Source organism: Pseudochaenichthys georgianus, chromosome 11, assembly GCF_902827115.2.
Source record: "Pseudochaenichthys georgianus chromosome 11, fPseGeo1.2, whole genome shotgun sequence".
NCBI lineage: Eukaryota > Metazoa > Chordata > Actinopteri > Perciformes > Channichthyidae > Pseudochaenichthys > Pseudochaenichthys georgianus.
Genome location: NC_047513.1, coordinates 7869267 through 7884479, shown reverse-complemented (window position 1 = coordinate 7884479; position 15213 = coordinate 7869267). Strand labels below are relative to the sequence as shown.

Genomic DNA, 15213 nt, shown 5'->3' with positions numbered 1-15213 from the left:
TCCAATTTGTCCCCATAAGGGAGGCGAGTCCCCACACGTGACTGTGTAAACAGATTTAGGTCCCCACAAGTATAGTAATGCTAGACCACACACACACACACACACACACACACACACACACACACACACACACACACACACACACACACACACACACACACACACCACACACACACACACACACACACACACACACACACACACACACACACACACACACACAATTCAAGTGGGTCAGACAGCCAGTCAACACTAAACCACAGTGAGTCCATTTGTGTGTTATGTGTTGGTCAGGGAGTGTGTATAAGGCAACAAACTATCAAACACTGGACCATCACACACACACACACACACACACACACACACACACACACACACACACACACACACACACACACACACACACACAGAGAGAGTTCTGACAATGACCCGCTGTTATGTAAGCCGGATAGGAAGCCAGACTAAATTCATACATTCAAAAATCTATGAAGAGAATTGAATAATGATCACAAACTATAGGGACATGATGAGTGTAGTCACAAAGAGTAATCAACATTTATTTTCAATAATCAATCGGCCGTTTCAATATCTCTGTTCTCTTTTTCGAGCTTCTATAATGTGAGGATTTGCTGTTTTTGTTCATCAAATATCAAATCAAACCGATTATTTGTGGGATGTTGGACTGTTGGTCAAATAATTCTAACAATTTGAATAGCTCTGGAAAATGATAATAGGTATTTGTTAATATTTTGCAACGACCCGCACAATGTGAAACACATTTAAATACGGTATTAAACTGTGATTTTAAAAAAACTATTTGGTAATCAATTAAGGTGTATCTCATCTTATCAGGAAAGTTATGTAAGGCCATTTAATCGGCTGACTCTTAACTCGGTGGTTCTTTAGACGAATATTGGCCTTTTTCAATCTTTTTGGGCCAAAATGAGTTGTTCACATGAAACCATTCAAAAAATAAACAGCTGAAATGTGTTTTTGTTGGAACGGCTAACATCTCATAGACATCTAAAAAGTGAATTTTATTAAATCCGAAATAAAATCTGACTAATAATGTGTTGGTGTTTTGATAAACAACTTGGATAAGGATAATCTATCCCTTTTTTTCATCAAGTTTTCATCAAGAACATTTAGCCAAAAACAGTTATGTATTTAGTAGGGCTGTCAGTCGATTAAAATATTTAATCGCGATTAATCGCATGATTGTCCATAGTTAATCGCGATTAATCGCAAATTAATCGCACATTTTTTATCTGTTCTAAAAGTACCTTAGAGGAATATTTTTCAAGTTACTTATCAACATATGAGTGGACAAATATGCTTTATGCTAATGTTTATTATCATTTGAACAATGACAAATATTCTCATGAATATTAAACACAACAACCTCTGAACATTACAAATATTCGCCTCAATTCAACCTGGAACCTCTCATACAGTAATACAATACGTGTGTGTGTGTGTGTGTGTGTGTGTGTGTGTGTGTGTGTGTGTGTGTGTGTGTGTGTGTGTGTGTGTGTGTGTGCGTGCGTGCGTGCGTGCGTGCGTGTGTGATGGATCGTTGGAGCTATGTGCAACTCAAGGCATATGCTCGAACGGGAGCTGCCTGGACACTGCAATCATGTTGCTGCAATCATGAGTGTGCTGACTTATCGTCCAATGTCCCGCTGTCTGGTTTCCTGCATAAAGTCAAGTGCTCGGCGCAGTTGTGTGAATATGGCGCTCCTCTGTTTTCATTTAAACAGCTCCTTATATCCGTTAGCGCAGCTAGCTAGCACCAGATGCTAACAACAACAATAGCCGCGTTCACACTGCGGTACGGTAATGCACGTAAGGTCTCTCTCTCGCTCGCTCGGGCCACACAGACACACACCCTCCCGGTCCTCCCGATGGCCAGTCGGTGCCTGCCGGTGAGCGTGGAAGTGTGGTCTGCCACAAGCGGGCGGCAGGAGCGGGGCTGGCAGCATCAGCTGGTATTTTAAACTCGATGCGCTCTGAAGCTACGGGGCGGCCGAGGAAAAAAATACACATGCGTTAATCGCGTTAAAATAATTAGTGGCGTTAATTTTTTTTTGCGTTGCCCTAGTATTTAGCAAAGAATCGTAGAAAACACGTTGAATTTTGCTTTTTTTTTTAAATTAAGATTATATATAGTTGGTCCTTAGAGGGATGTTTATGCAATTATACATTTCTGTTTGGTATATATATTTCAGTATAAAACAGAAGAACAGTCCCGTTTAATGTAGTGGTCTGTCCTCAACTGTTCAAAATGTTTAGAGCTCAGAAAGGTCCAACACTTTAATAGATTTGAAAAGATCAAATGGCTTCACTTCCTCGCCTCATTATTGTCAGAACTCAATCATTTATTTCCGTCATTCAAACTCATATTCCTCTTCCTCTGTGCAGGCAAAGTGAGATTCTAGTGCAGCTTAATCCTCTGAAGTAAACTCTTAACTTTCACCAGTGTAACAGAAACTCACCGCCCTTTCAAACCAGTCACACAAGGCTCGGCTCATGCAGACTCATGCACGCAGCGAATGATACAATGTCAACGTCATCTGAATATAAATAGAGAAAGAAAAGAAGAAAATAAAGCCACAAAAGTACAAAGTCCACATGAATTCACACACTGTGAGAAACACCCTCTTCATCCTCATTAAACATCTGTGTCCCTCTGCTGTGCTCGGTGACACTTCACCTTTTTATAATTGTATAATCTGCGATATTTCTGGAAATGTGTACCTTATTATTCTTTTTTCTTTTGCTTAAGTAGCCAAGGCATTTTGCACTCAGGAGTAAACATAAATCATCTTATAAATCTCAGAGGTAGAACCCTGACAATTGACAGGTAGATAGATAAGACAGACAACAGTAAACAAACCCTGTCTGCGTTTAAGACGTCGTCGTCTGTGAGGCGCAGAAATAAGAACAGAAAGGACACACTGGAAAAATGGAAGGATTGACTTTAATTCAATGTATTATGTCAACAGGTTTCACATAACTGTATTAGGTTAGTTGAAAGCAATAATATTAAGTTTAAATAAAATATTAGGTTCAACTTCATATTATTGCTTTCAACTAACCTAATACAGTTATGTGAAATCTGTTGACATAACACATTTAAATAAAGTCAACGTTTCAGTTTCTTCAGTGAAAAGAAAGAAAAGGTCTTGAAGGAAAGTGGAGAAGAGATTGGTTCCTTTTTCTTTTCTACAATCTCGGGAGCTGTCCTCTCAGACGTAGAGGATGACGGTGCTGTCCGCGGGACAGTGAAGGCCTTCGGGGGGGGTCAGCGCCCTGCAGGAGGGCGGCTGCTGACCGGCCGCCAGGTGACAGCTTTTAGGGTGGGGGGAGTCACAGTCGTCCGACGTCAGCTCTGCGATGTCGTCTGACTGAGTGTCCGACATCTCCAGGTCGCTGCGGATGCTCTCGGGCTGGGCCAGCGTCACATCTCTGAGCCCCTCCCTGAGGGACACCCCCGGGGACAGGCCCAGCACGGAGCCAGACAAAGCCCCGCCCCTCCTGGAGCTGCAGTCCTGAGGCTCCTCCACGCTGGAGGCGGTCGCCATGGCAGCAGAGCCTGGGGGCGGGGTCAGGTCCTCCTCACTGGTCAGGCAGAGATGGCTGGGTTTGGTCTCGATGTCCACCTGGATCTCCAGGTTGGTGCACTCCCTGCAGAGAGATGGGTTTAAAGTCAGCCCCAGAGTGCAAACAGAGACATCTATGGACGCACAGGTGAGGAAGTCAACTGGGAGCCAATTTAATCCAATGCATTCTTTTGGGAATGTATGTAAAGAATGAATAATGCTAGTCAACCGTAGTTTGACCTTGAAAAGAAGTATCCATGAATATTGAAAGATGGAAAAGAGAATATTGTATACCATGTGCAGACCTACAGCTATTGTCATTATCTTTGGACATCACTGTAGCTGTTTATTTTATTTTTTATTTTAGTATATAGATGTGGGAAACAAATTTTAAAACATGGTCTACTGAAAAGGAGCTATGACATATTTTAATTTTGATGGCCTTTTCTCCAGCTTGACAGCCTTGAATCACCATTTGAAATACTTTAAAATCGTCTACAATTCAAAACACGGTTTTATCGACAAGAGGAGGAACTAATATGTATTTTATTGGCAGCTGCTTGTACAACAATATGGCATCCTATATGGTTGCTGAGGAGACAGCGGGGTCACCTGTCAGGCAGGGTGTAGGAGGAGATGATGGAGCCAGCCATCCCCCGGGTGCTGGCGCAGTCGCTCCCCGCCCCCAGGCTGCCCGTCTCCCTCTGGGACGAGTCCCCCGCCTGCCCCTCCAGCCTGCAGCACGACACACCGTCAGTCACACTGTTATTGTAATGAATACTCAATCTATTAAACTATTATCCACTATTTGCACTGCACACAGCAGTGCAAATAGTGGATGGCTGACATATTTGGGAGTTTGTTTCTTTTAAGTGTGGAATATTGTTGTTTTAAGGCATTGTTAGTGTAGGCTACGATTATATGTATGGCTGTGTAATGTCATCTCTGTTGATTTATTTAAATATAATGGAATAGTGTGTGAAATAGCAGGCAAAATGAAAATGTTTTAGCATATCTTAACTAATAATAATACATTTTTATATGAAAGATTTTCTACTGAATTAAAATATATATCTTAAATGTATTTTCTTACATACGTAGGCAAAAGGTTTTGTATTTGAAGTAATACAAGAAAAAAGATATATATATATATACACATCTTGTATTGTATTTACATATTATATTATTTAATATTATTATTATTATAAATGTTTTATCATAATAACTATGTTTTTTTAATTAATTAATTATTTAATTAATGTCAGTTTGTATGTGTTATTCCCGTGTGTCTGACTTCATGTTGGTTTAAATGTACCCTATTTTGACTAAACCTAAACCAGGCATGGCCCCCTCTGTTCCTCACCTGCTGTACTTTCCGCTGCGGGTTCCCAGGGTGCCGCCTGCCAGGGGGTAGAAGTGTGACGTGTCCCCCAGACTCCCGGGGGCCACGGAGAGCCCCTCGCTGGGGGAGGTGGTGCTCATACCGCTGAGCGCCCCGTCCAGACTGCTGTCACCGAAGCTCGGGGACTTCAGGGCTCGCCACGCATCCGCCACTGCAGAACCACGCAGAAAATACTCTTTATAATGAAAGATCGTGTGAAAAAGAACCCGCTCATTTAATCTGCGGAAAATGTTGGGTATCCTCACCTGTGATTGGACCATCGTCATCATCAAAGTCAATGCGTACTCCTCGCCCCTTCCCCCTGCTGACCCCGCAGCCCCCTCCTCTGCACAGAGAGATGGGCACCACGCCGTACACGTAGGCCAGCATGATGGGAACACCAATACCTGAGGAGGGAGTTTCACAAGGATTTAGAACTTGTCTGAGATGGTGTACCTGCATGATTCCTTCAGTGTTTTATTAACTTCACAAACTTGAGCTCAACATTGAACCTAATCAGCATCATTCCTCCCTTTCATCAACCGATGGATAATGTTAGATTTGTCTCTTCTGGTGATTGCCTTTAGGCTTTAACAATCACATTTTCTTTGTGAAGAATATCTCACCACAGAGATTATTTACGACAATCATTCCAAAATCCAACTGGAAAATTCCCCTTGTCTATCTTTGGAGGGAACCAGAGTGATGCAAAATTACAAAGTCCTAGACCAAAAGCTCTGCATTGTTACTTGTTACAGAAAAATATTACGCAAGTCAAGTCTGCATCCTTGTATCTTATTTGATCTGGATGGAGCCATTTATTGTATAACAGCATACATTCTAATTGACTGTACTTTGGAGTTCTTCCCCTTTGTGTTTCTGGTCACAGATGTGCTTGGTTTGTTTAGGCCATCAGCCCGATGCATACTAACTGACGGTGTTCTCGTGGAGTGTCTTACCGACGCTGACGGCTGCGATGACAGGGGCGGTGATGATGGACAGGGCCACCCCCCCGGTGATGGCCAGGTTCCTCCTGTGGCGGGATGTCTTCTTCAGCTCATAGTGGGCGTGGATCTGCAGCAGAGGAGAGGGACAGACACTGAGGTTAACACACACGTGTCACACACTGTAAAGCGGTCACATCACAAGCTCAACACGGGTGGAGAGGAGGTTAAAGGTGGGCATTGTTTTGGTGTAAGAAATAAGATAACAGAAAAAATACAGAAAGCTTTTCCAGGAGGGATAAATTATAAATCCTCTTTCATCTGTATTTGACACTACCTTTTCAAAGCTTCTAGTCATGTTCAGTCAGTAATTCTCTGACTGAGACGACCACAGCTCACTCCTCGCAGGTTTCAACATGTAGTAAACACAGTCAGTGTGGAGCTGCGGTCTGAGGCTCCAGGTATTTTAATGAGCTAACCACTTCCAACTCGTCACACTGTGCCAGATACTTGGAAAGGCTTAAAGAGAGATGTGCCGTTTCAATGTTCTCCACTAGAGGGCGCTACAGGGCTTGATGTGCAGCCAATGACTCATCTCATTTCCTTCCAACATTGTGCTGAAACTATTTGTGTGTTTCACTCGTTTCACCACACTGCGGTTTCCACTTCTGGTTTCTGTAGATGAAGATAAATGATAAGTGAACAGACCATTAAAATGAAAGAGTGTTGCTTAGCGTGAAAGACGTCTTAGTTAGCTGCAAATAGAGAAAACGCTTGTTATACCCAAAGTGCAAGACTTACACTATGAGCATATCATTATATTTCCCCTTCATAATTAGATCCTGTGTCCCCTCATCGTCTCCAATTTCCATTTCCTTTTCAATTTATATTTTGGACTTTTTTGGAAGGGAGTCTTGAAATGCAAAATTCTGTTGTCAAAACAACACTTATAAAAATGAAATAATGCAGAATATCCTACAAAATAAAGGCACGAAAACTTAAAATCAATAAAGTTAGCTATGTGTAAAACCTGTCTTTCGGGCTACTTTGCCTTTGGCCGTGGACTTTAAACAAGTTCGATATGATCTGCATTCATTTGAGTTCATCAGAAAATACCAAACACCATAGGAAAAGGGAAATAATCAACAGTAAAGATGTTTAAAAAAACATAAGAACCAAGAAACAGCACTTTTTTAGTATTAGTATTTTAGTATTCTTCTTAGTGAAATAACTGGTTTCTCTGAAAATACATTTCAAATAACAACATGTACTTTAGCCTTTTAACATTTTATTTGTCCTCCTCTCTTGAATCTAAATAACAAACTTAATAACTTCTAAACCTAGACACTACCATTCAAAGGTGAAAACCCTGTGCTCTTGACTTCAAGTGTACTACCCTCCTCCAGTAGCTGTTGCCTGCTCTCTGAGGGTTTCTCACCTTGCGGCCGACGTACACAGGAATGCCGATGACCATGGCAGGGACAGCGATGCCTGCGATGAGCGTGATGCCCACCGGAGCTCCGATCAGGGTCCCCAGCTGCCACAGGATCTTCTTCTTCCTGCTCCAAGGCTTCTTCCCCCAGAACGTGCAGCCAGATGGACTGATGGAGCAAGAAATGAAGCTCAGCGCAAGTTCAACCAGGAAGACCGTGTTTATATCTGTCATTCACATATTTCCCTCTTACTACGCTCATCCCTCTAATCAGCGATAGGGGGCTTTCACTCCCCAGCTAAATCACTTTTGTCTCTATTCCCACAAGCCGATCCTAGAACACTGTCAAACATTTCAAATCTGCTCTATCCCCCTGACAGCTATCATTGAAGGTGACTCAACGCAGCCCTCCTCCACCCCTTCACCTCCAATTTCCCCGAAACCAGGGTTCACCTCCATCAATCCCTTCATGCCTTCACCAGCACCAGAGTCTAGACCCCAGGGGGGGGTTATCGGCTCGGTATTCCCCTCCCGGATGATACTCCCGCACAATGGGGTCTAATCTAATCAAATGTTTCAATGGGAGCTTTTCTGAAAGTAAGGTGTTGCAGTGTGGGGTCCCACAGTGGAGTTCGCTTGGGCCTTTGTTATATTCAATATTCACAAATGACCTTCCTTACGTATTAAATAAGTCCAGTGTAATAATGTATGCTGATGATTCTACAATGTACAGTACAGCATCAACATGCAGTGAGTTGAACAATCTACTTAGAGATTAAAGCCATAGCAGACTGGGTCAACAATAACAAACTGGTACTCAACATTGCAAAAACAAAAGCAATGGTGTTGGGATCCAGACATATGTTAAATCCTCAATGAAGCCTGACACCGGCTGACCAGCCAGTGGAACAGGTAAACGAGACTAAGTTGCTTGGCATTGTTCTTGACTCTGGTTTAAAGTGGACAAAGCAAATTGACAGTATCGTAACAAAAATGGGAAGGAGCATAGCTGTGACGAGAAAAGGTACAAAGTATGTAACACCAACCACTTTGAAACAAGTCATCCAGTCTCTGGTTTTGTCACATATTGAGTACTGTCCGGTCATATGGTCATCCGCAGCAAAAACACATATACAGAAATTACAAATAGGCTGCCAGAGTAGCTCTCCACTGTTCGAAGCGCACTCATATTGGAGTTATGCATAGAAATCTATCATGGCTTCCGGTTGAGAAATGTCTGCTTACCCAAAAGCTAATGGGGATCCTAAATAAACAAACATAACCGCCAAACATTACATTCATATGTGTATTCTCGGCGATAAATATAAATTCTTACATTAAAACATGTCTCTCCTGATTGAAATGGAAACATGAAGCAGTTAAGGTTTTATTTATATAAAATCTAACCAAAAGCTGAACTAAAAAGTGCACTGAGAGAGCTTGGTACCTGAGGTAGTGCAGGTCGGAGATCTCCTTCATGCAGAGCCAGCAGAACTCACAGCCGCAGACGGCGCAGGTCATGTGGTTGCAGCTGCCGTCGTTCATCTTGATGATGTAGGCGCCGCAGCGAGGGCACGGCTTGATGTCATCAGCTGGGGACACAAGACATATTTCTTTATTAGTCATATGTAGGTTAACACAGGGTCAACTATTCGATGAAATATAAAGGACAAGAGTACAGGTCAATTCAGCAATAAAACATGCTAGTCACAATAAGAGCGCTATATTGTAAAATAAGATAGAAATAACAATCAAATATAATATATGATGGAATGATATGCATACGCTTTTTTTTATACTAAAAAACCAGACACAACAAGATAACTACGAGGGTATTTAGATAGTGCAGCCCTTGGCTAATTCTATCCGTGATTTAGATCTCTTCCAAAATGTGAAAATCGGGTAAGCAGTATTTCCGTAGTCCTGCAGATGAAAAAACTAACAAAACCTAATATATATTAGTGCTTCTTAGTAAGGCTAGCTGTTTCCCCTGAAGCTTCATATATTTTGGGCAGAGATGAGAGCGGTGTCATTCATCTAACTTATAGCAAAAAAGTGAATACATGTATTACCATTGCATTTCTTAACCTAGTTAAGCCCCCCCCCTACTCACTCCTGATTTGAAATAATTCTGCATTTTATGACATCACTAATGACTCTTAAAGACATTTTGGTTTTCAATCATTTGAACAAAACTACAAAGTATATCATTAAATCCCTCAAGTAACCACACTTTTATTTTTTTGAGAAACACACATTTCTGTTTTTTGGTTCATAAGATTTAAAACTCCCAAAAACTGTCCTTGAATGCAGAAGTCACATTTTAAATTTAAGAAAAACTAATTCTCTATAATGGTCCCATCTAATTAGTATTTTCTCCAACTGTTTTGGCAACGACACCAAACCTCATTAGAGACATGGATCAGACAATTACAGGGGTGTGTCCTCTAATGCATTTTGATGGAAAGACTAAAAGCTAAAAGAGAACAAATAAATCAATTGAGTGTGTGTGTGTGTGTGTGTGTGTGTGTGTGTGTGTGTGTGTGTGTGTGTGTGTGTGTGTGTGTGTGTGTGTGTGTGTGTGTGTGTGTGTGTGTGTGTGCGTGCGTGCGTGCGTGCGTGCGTGTGTAATCCTAGGAACGCTCTCTACTTTTCTAGCATTTTGGCATTTTAACTCTGAGAGACTTTTGCAGATCTGGCTGAAATGAGGGCTGAGAGAGCGAGAGCGAGAGAGAGAGAGAGAGAGAGAGAGAGAGAGAGAGAGAGAGGGAGAGAGAGAGAGAGAGAGAGAGAGAGAGAGAGAGAGTGTTGCTATTGTTTACTATTCTGCTGACACATTCTCTTGTCCTCACTTTTTTCTTCTTTCTATCTGTCTCCTCACATCTGTCTTTATCCATCTTACAGCAGCAAATCAGCAGGTATGAAAAGACTGAACGCCTGACAGACAGATAAACAGGAAGACATGGAGTGGCCTGGATTGTTTTGTGAGTCAGTTTTGGTTTCTGAATTTTTCGTCAGTTCTTCTGATTATTGGCACAGAGAGGCAGACTGGAAGTGGTGTATTAAGAGGAAACAGGGAGAGGAGATTGACTGAGGACAGCTGGAGGGATTTAGTTAATGGATTTTAATCAAAGCGGAATTAAAGAAACACACACACACACACACACACACACACACACACACGTCAAGATGTGTGTGATGTTCGTACTCTCTAGCTAAGAGTAAGATGGAAACATTGATAGCACCTTCATGTCTGCACTGTAAACATGAAGCTCGAGCCTGGAGACAGTTAGCTTAGCTTAGCATAAAGACTGGTAAAAGATGGGAACAGCTAGACTGGGTCTGTCCAAATTGAACAAAATCTGTCTATGGCTCACTTATCAACATATTTGTTTAATTAATATAAACAGGACAATATTCTTAAACAGAACCAGACTAGCTTTCTCCCTCTGGTTTGAGTCATTGCTACTCTAAGCTAAGCTAGCCATCGGCTGTACCTTGCCGTGGTGAAAGAAGCACAATTGTACTTACATTTAAGTACCTAAAATTCATTAAATGTACTTGAGTAGAAGTACAAAATATCATAAGTTATAAAAACTCATAATGCAGAATGGTCAATTTCAGAATATATAATTGTATTGTCTTATAATTATTGAAGCATTGATTTGTTTATCACTTCACACAACTGGTAAATGTGAGTTCAGCTATTATTATTTATACTGCTGGGTAGAATCATTTATAAATTGATTCCTCTATTTTAACCAATGTTTTATTATATTTAGTTTCTTCGGATTCTTGCCAATACACAGCGCTTGATATAAATAGCAGGGAGATAGACAGCCAACAGAGCCAGACGAGTTTGACTCAGCCCTCTGACAGTCTGACATGTGATAAACACTGACAGACAGACAGACAGAGTGCTCTCAGAGGTGTGAAAAATATCTTCAGGACGGATATTCTGGGGGAGAAGAGTGTATCTGACGCATGCGCACACAATCTGCACAATGAGAGAGTGTGGTTACTTTGACCCTGAGAGGTGTGAATGTGTGTTGTTCAGGTACTTACCGGGGCCCTGCTCCTGTGTGTAGCTGGGCGAGTGGTTGCTGTGTGTGTGCAGGGACTGCGCCCTCTGCTGGCGGGCAGAGTCGCAGGTCTGGTTGGGGTGCCAGGCCTGCTTGCAGTGGTAGCAGAACTCGGCTCCGCATCCCTCTCTGCGACACACCAGCCGGGGACAGCTGGCACAGCCTGAGGCGATGATGGCAAACCTGAGAGAGAACGGCCAAGAGAGGGGCGCTTAATTATGTGGAAACTTCTGAAGTTTTATAAACATTAATTTATGAATCTAGAAAAGAGTCCGCCGATTTGTCTATGAGGAAAATAATAGTTACCTGCAGCCCTAATTGACATAAAATCAACAAACTGTTAACAATGTTGTTTCAAGGTATAAATCCAGAATTACAATTGCATTTATAACAGCAACATTTCAAGGCAAGGCAAGGCAAGTTTATTTATATAGCACCTTTCAACACAAGGCAATTCAAAGTGCTTTACAAAAAACGAAAGACATTAAGAAAATGGCATTTAAAATCAGGCATTAAAAAGAAAAGATAATAAAAGAAACATTAAAAGATAAAAGTTACAGTGCAGTTTAAGATGTGAATAGTTCAATTAAAAGCAGCGACAAAAAGAAAAGTCTTCAGCCTGGATTTAAAAGTAGTCAGAGTTGCAGCGGACCTGCAGGTTTCTGGGAGTTTGTTCCAGATGTTTGGAGCATAATAACTGAACGCTGCTTCTCCATGTTTAGTTCTGACTCTGGGGACAGAAAGCTGACCAGTCCCTGAAGACCTGAGAGATCTGGATGGTTCATCATTTAGCAGGAGGTCAGTAATGTATTTTGGGCCTAAACCATTCAGTGCTTTATAAACCAGCAGCAGTATTTTGAAATCTATTCTTTGACACACAGGAAGCCAGTGTAAAGACTTCAGAACAGGAGTGATGTGATCCACTTTCTTAGTGTCAGTGAGGACTCGAGCAGCGGCGTTCTGAATCAGCTGCAGCTTCCTAATAGATTTTTTTAGTGAGACCTGTGAAGACACCATTGCAGTAGTCCAGTCTACCGAAGATAAAGGCATGGACACGTTTTTCCAAATCCTGCTGTGACATTAGTCTTTTAATCCTAGATATGTTCTGTAGGTGATAGTAGGCTGATTTAGTAACTGTTTTAATGTGACTGTTGAAACTCAGGTCAGAGTCCATGACTACACCTAGATTTCTGGCTTTATCTGTTGGTTTGAACATTGCAGACTGAAGCTCAGCGCTAACTTTTACACATTCTGCCTTGGCTCCAAAAACCATTACCTCAGTTTTATCTTTGTTTAATTGGAGAAAGTTCTGACACATCCAGTCATTGATTTGTTCAATGCACTTACTCAGTGTTTCAGACTGAATTATTATTTTAGTGTCAGTAGACGTCCTATTGTCCTGTGAACCTTGACATACACATTTGCAAAATTGATTAATGCAAACTGGCCAGAGGGAGTGGAGACCTTCAATCAATCAATCAATCAATCAATGTTTATTTATATAGCCCAATATCACAAATGTTACATTTGTCTCAGTGGTCTTCACAGTGTGTACAGAATATCAGTATGACAATACGACACCCTCTGTCCTTAGACCCTCTGTCCTTAGACCCTCACATCGTACAAGGAAAAACTTCCAAAGAAAACCCAGTTTAAGGGGAAAAATGGGAGAAACCTCAGGGAGAGCAACAGAGGAGGGATCCCTCTCCCAGGACGGACAGACGTGCAATAGATGCCGTGTGTAAATTGAAAAGATACCTTGAGACTCAGAATGGATTAAGATAATTGATATGACTTTTCTCTGCCAGAGAATAAAAGACTCCATAAAACAGATGCAGCATGGGTTGTAGTCACTTATGAGAAAGAGGTCAACGTGCTAATAGACAATGTCTGTACCAAATTCATGGCAATACATTAAAGGACTGTCGAGACACTTAAAAAACACAAATGTCGACCAAAGAGGAAAACTCTGTAAGAATAATTTTCTGGGTTTCATTAATAACTTCAGCAAATGTCATGGTGCTGTCACATTAGCCATTAGAACAAAATAAGATGATATTATTCATTATGTTTTGTTTCTGTCCCCAATTAACTTCAAAAGTCATATTAAGTTTGAAACCTTTTCCAAACCTTATCCCTTTTGTACGTATACCTTTTGGGACCATATGAGAGTAAAATATTCCAACCTAAGCCACTGTGTTTGGCCACACATTACATAACAGAGATGTAACTTTAGAAATGCAGCAAACAAACAAAAACAAGGATAAAGAACACCACTCTATCCAGTAAGAGCATAATACAGAGCCTGAAAGCTCTCCACAGGCTGAGAGAAGAGACAACATTTGATCAATGGAGTAATCACTTGGTAACAACATTGAGAGGAGGAGAAAGAGATGGGATGAGCTCAGCCAATGGATTTCACAAGGTTCAATACTGAGAAAGGAGACAGAGAAGGGCAAATACAGCAGTGATGAAGCTATTTTAAGAGCCCAGACGAAGGTTAGGTTATGAGACAAGACATTAAAAAGCTGCAACCAGCAGGACATTCGTGTTCACTTTTAAATTAAATCAAGAGAAATCTGTTACAGATGTTGTATTTATTCTAGAAAGTTCTATGAGTCATGAGACAATAGCGGAAATGTTTAGAAATGTTGCAATATTAAGAAATCCCCTAAAGTAACTAACCACTTGTTCCTCGACCTGTGGTCAACTGTTCCACAAACATTAGGGCTGAAACCAACAAATATGTCTGTTCTGGATTCATTTGTTGGTTATTTTCTGGATTTAAGAATTCATTGTTTGTAATACAAAATGTAAGAGAATATGGAAAAAAGACAACCCTAGTTTTTAAGGTGCATGCTGGAACCAATTATTGTATGAGAGGGCCACATTTAAAGGGGAACAAAAGAGAGAGTTTTCAAAATGTCATAAAGCACAAAAAAACATTAAATACCAGGATGGGTGTTTGTTTTAGTAACATAATCTGTGTCTAGTTACAATTCTTTTAAAACTTCATTTTTCAAAACAAAACAAAACGTATTCCTGTTGAATTCGAAAAAAAATCACAAATCCTATCATAATAAATTCTCCTCCAAAAGGGGGCCCCCCTCCAAAAGGAGAATTCGCCCACAGGGGGGGTCAAAGTTCAGAGTTACATGGGCCCCTCTTGGCCCCTTCTAGAACCGCCCCTGGGAATACTTGTTCTCATTTAAAAGTATACCAGACCAACCGTCATTTTTGTACTAAAATTAGGCCGGCAAATAGGGGAAAAAGGCAATCACAAAGAGTGAGGGAGACTGAGATAAAAGCTATCAATCACTGCAGATATTGTTACCAAGCTAAATGGAAGAGAACATGTCGACGTAAAGCATGTAACATTTCTGCATCTTTGAGTGCTCAAGTTATAGTTTTAAAAAGGAGGAGGAGTGTGGAAGAAATGATAACATGACAAACTTATAATGGTTTTGGTACGCCTCGAACAAGCCGGCCCCAACATGCCGCTCATTAGCAGCTGCTCAAACACTGACAGGCCTGTTCCCAGGAAGAATACATTAATGGATTATCAGAGGAGACGAGCGTTTACTTCTCGAGACAAGACCAGACAAGAGCTGGCATTCCTGCAGAGACAAATGGGCGAGGATATACACTAGACATTTCTGTCTCCAAAATTTGCATAAGTAGCTTCTGTACTGATGAAATAAACGGTCCACACAGCAGTGGTGTAAAGTAATTAAGTACATGTACTCACGTGCTGTACTAAAGAACACTTTTG

At 41.2% G+C, this 15213-nt stretch overlaps 1 protein-coding gene across 3 annotated transcripts in view; it reads right to left on the bottom strand.

Moving 5' to 3' along the window:
* Nucleotides 1–3118: 3118 nt before the first annotated feature.
* The window catches only part of rnf19b (ring finger protein 19B), a 43857-nt gene continuing 31762 nt past the window's right edge, over nt 3119–15213 (bottom strand). For 2 of the 3 annotated variants that reach the window (XM_034095079.2, XM_034095080.2), the window contains 8 exons: nt 11425–11624; nt 8807–8951; nt 7366–7528; nt 5943–6057; nt 5250–5390; nt 4966–5155; nt 4215–4364; nt 3119–3687 (listed from right to left, as the gene is read on the bottom strand). In XM_034095079.2, coding sequence (XP_033950970.1) covers nt 3249–3687; nt 4215–4364; nt 4966–5155; nt 5250–5390; nt 5943–6057; nt 7366–7528; nt 8807–8951; nt 11425–11624 — 1543 coding nt within the window. In that variant the 3' untranslated portion in view covers nt 3119–3248. The remainder of the gene's footprint in view (nt 3688–4214; nt 4365–4965; nt 5156–5249; nt 5391–5942; nt 6058–7365; nt 7529–8806; nt 8952–11424; nt 11625–15213) is intronic. The other variant, XM_034095081.2, reaches the window with a different exon arrangement.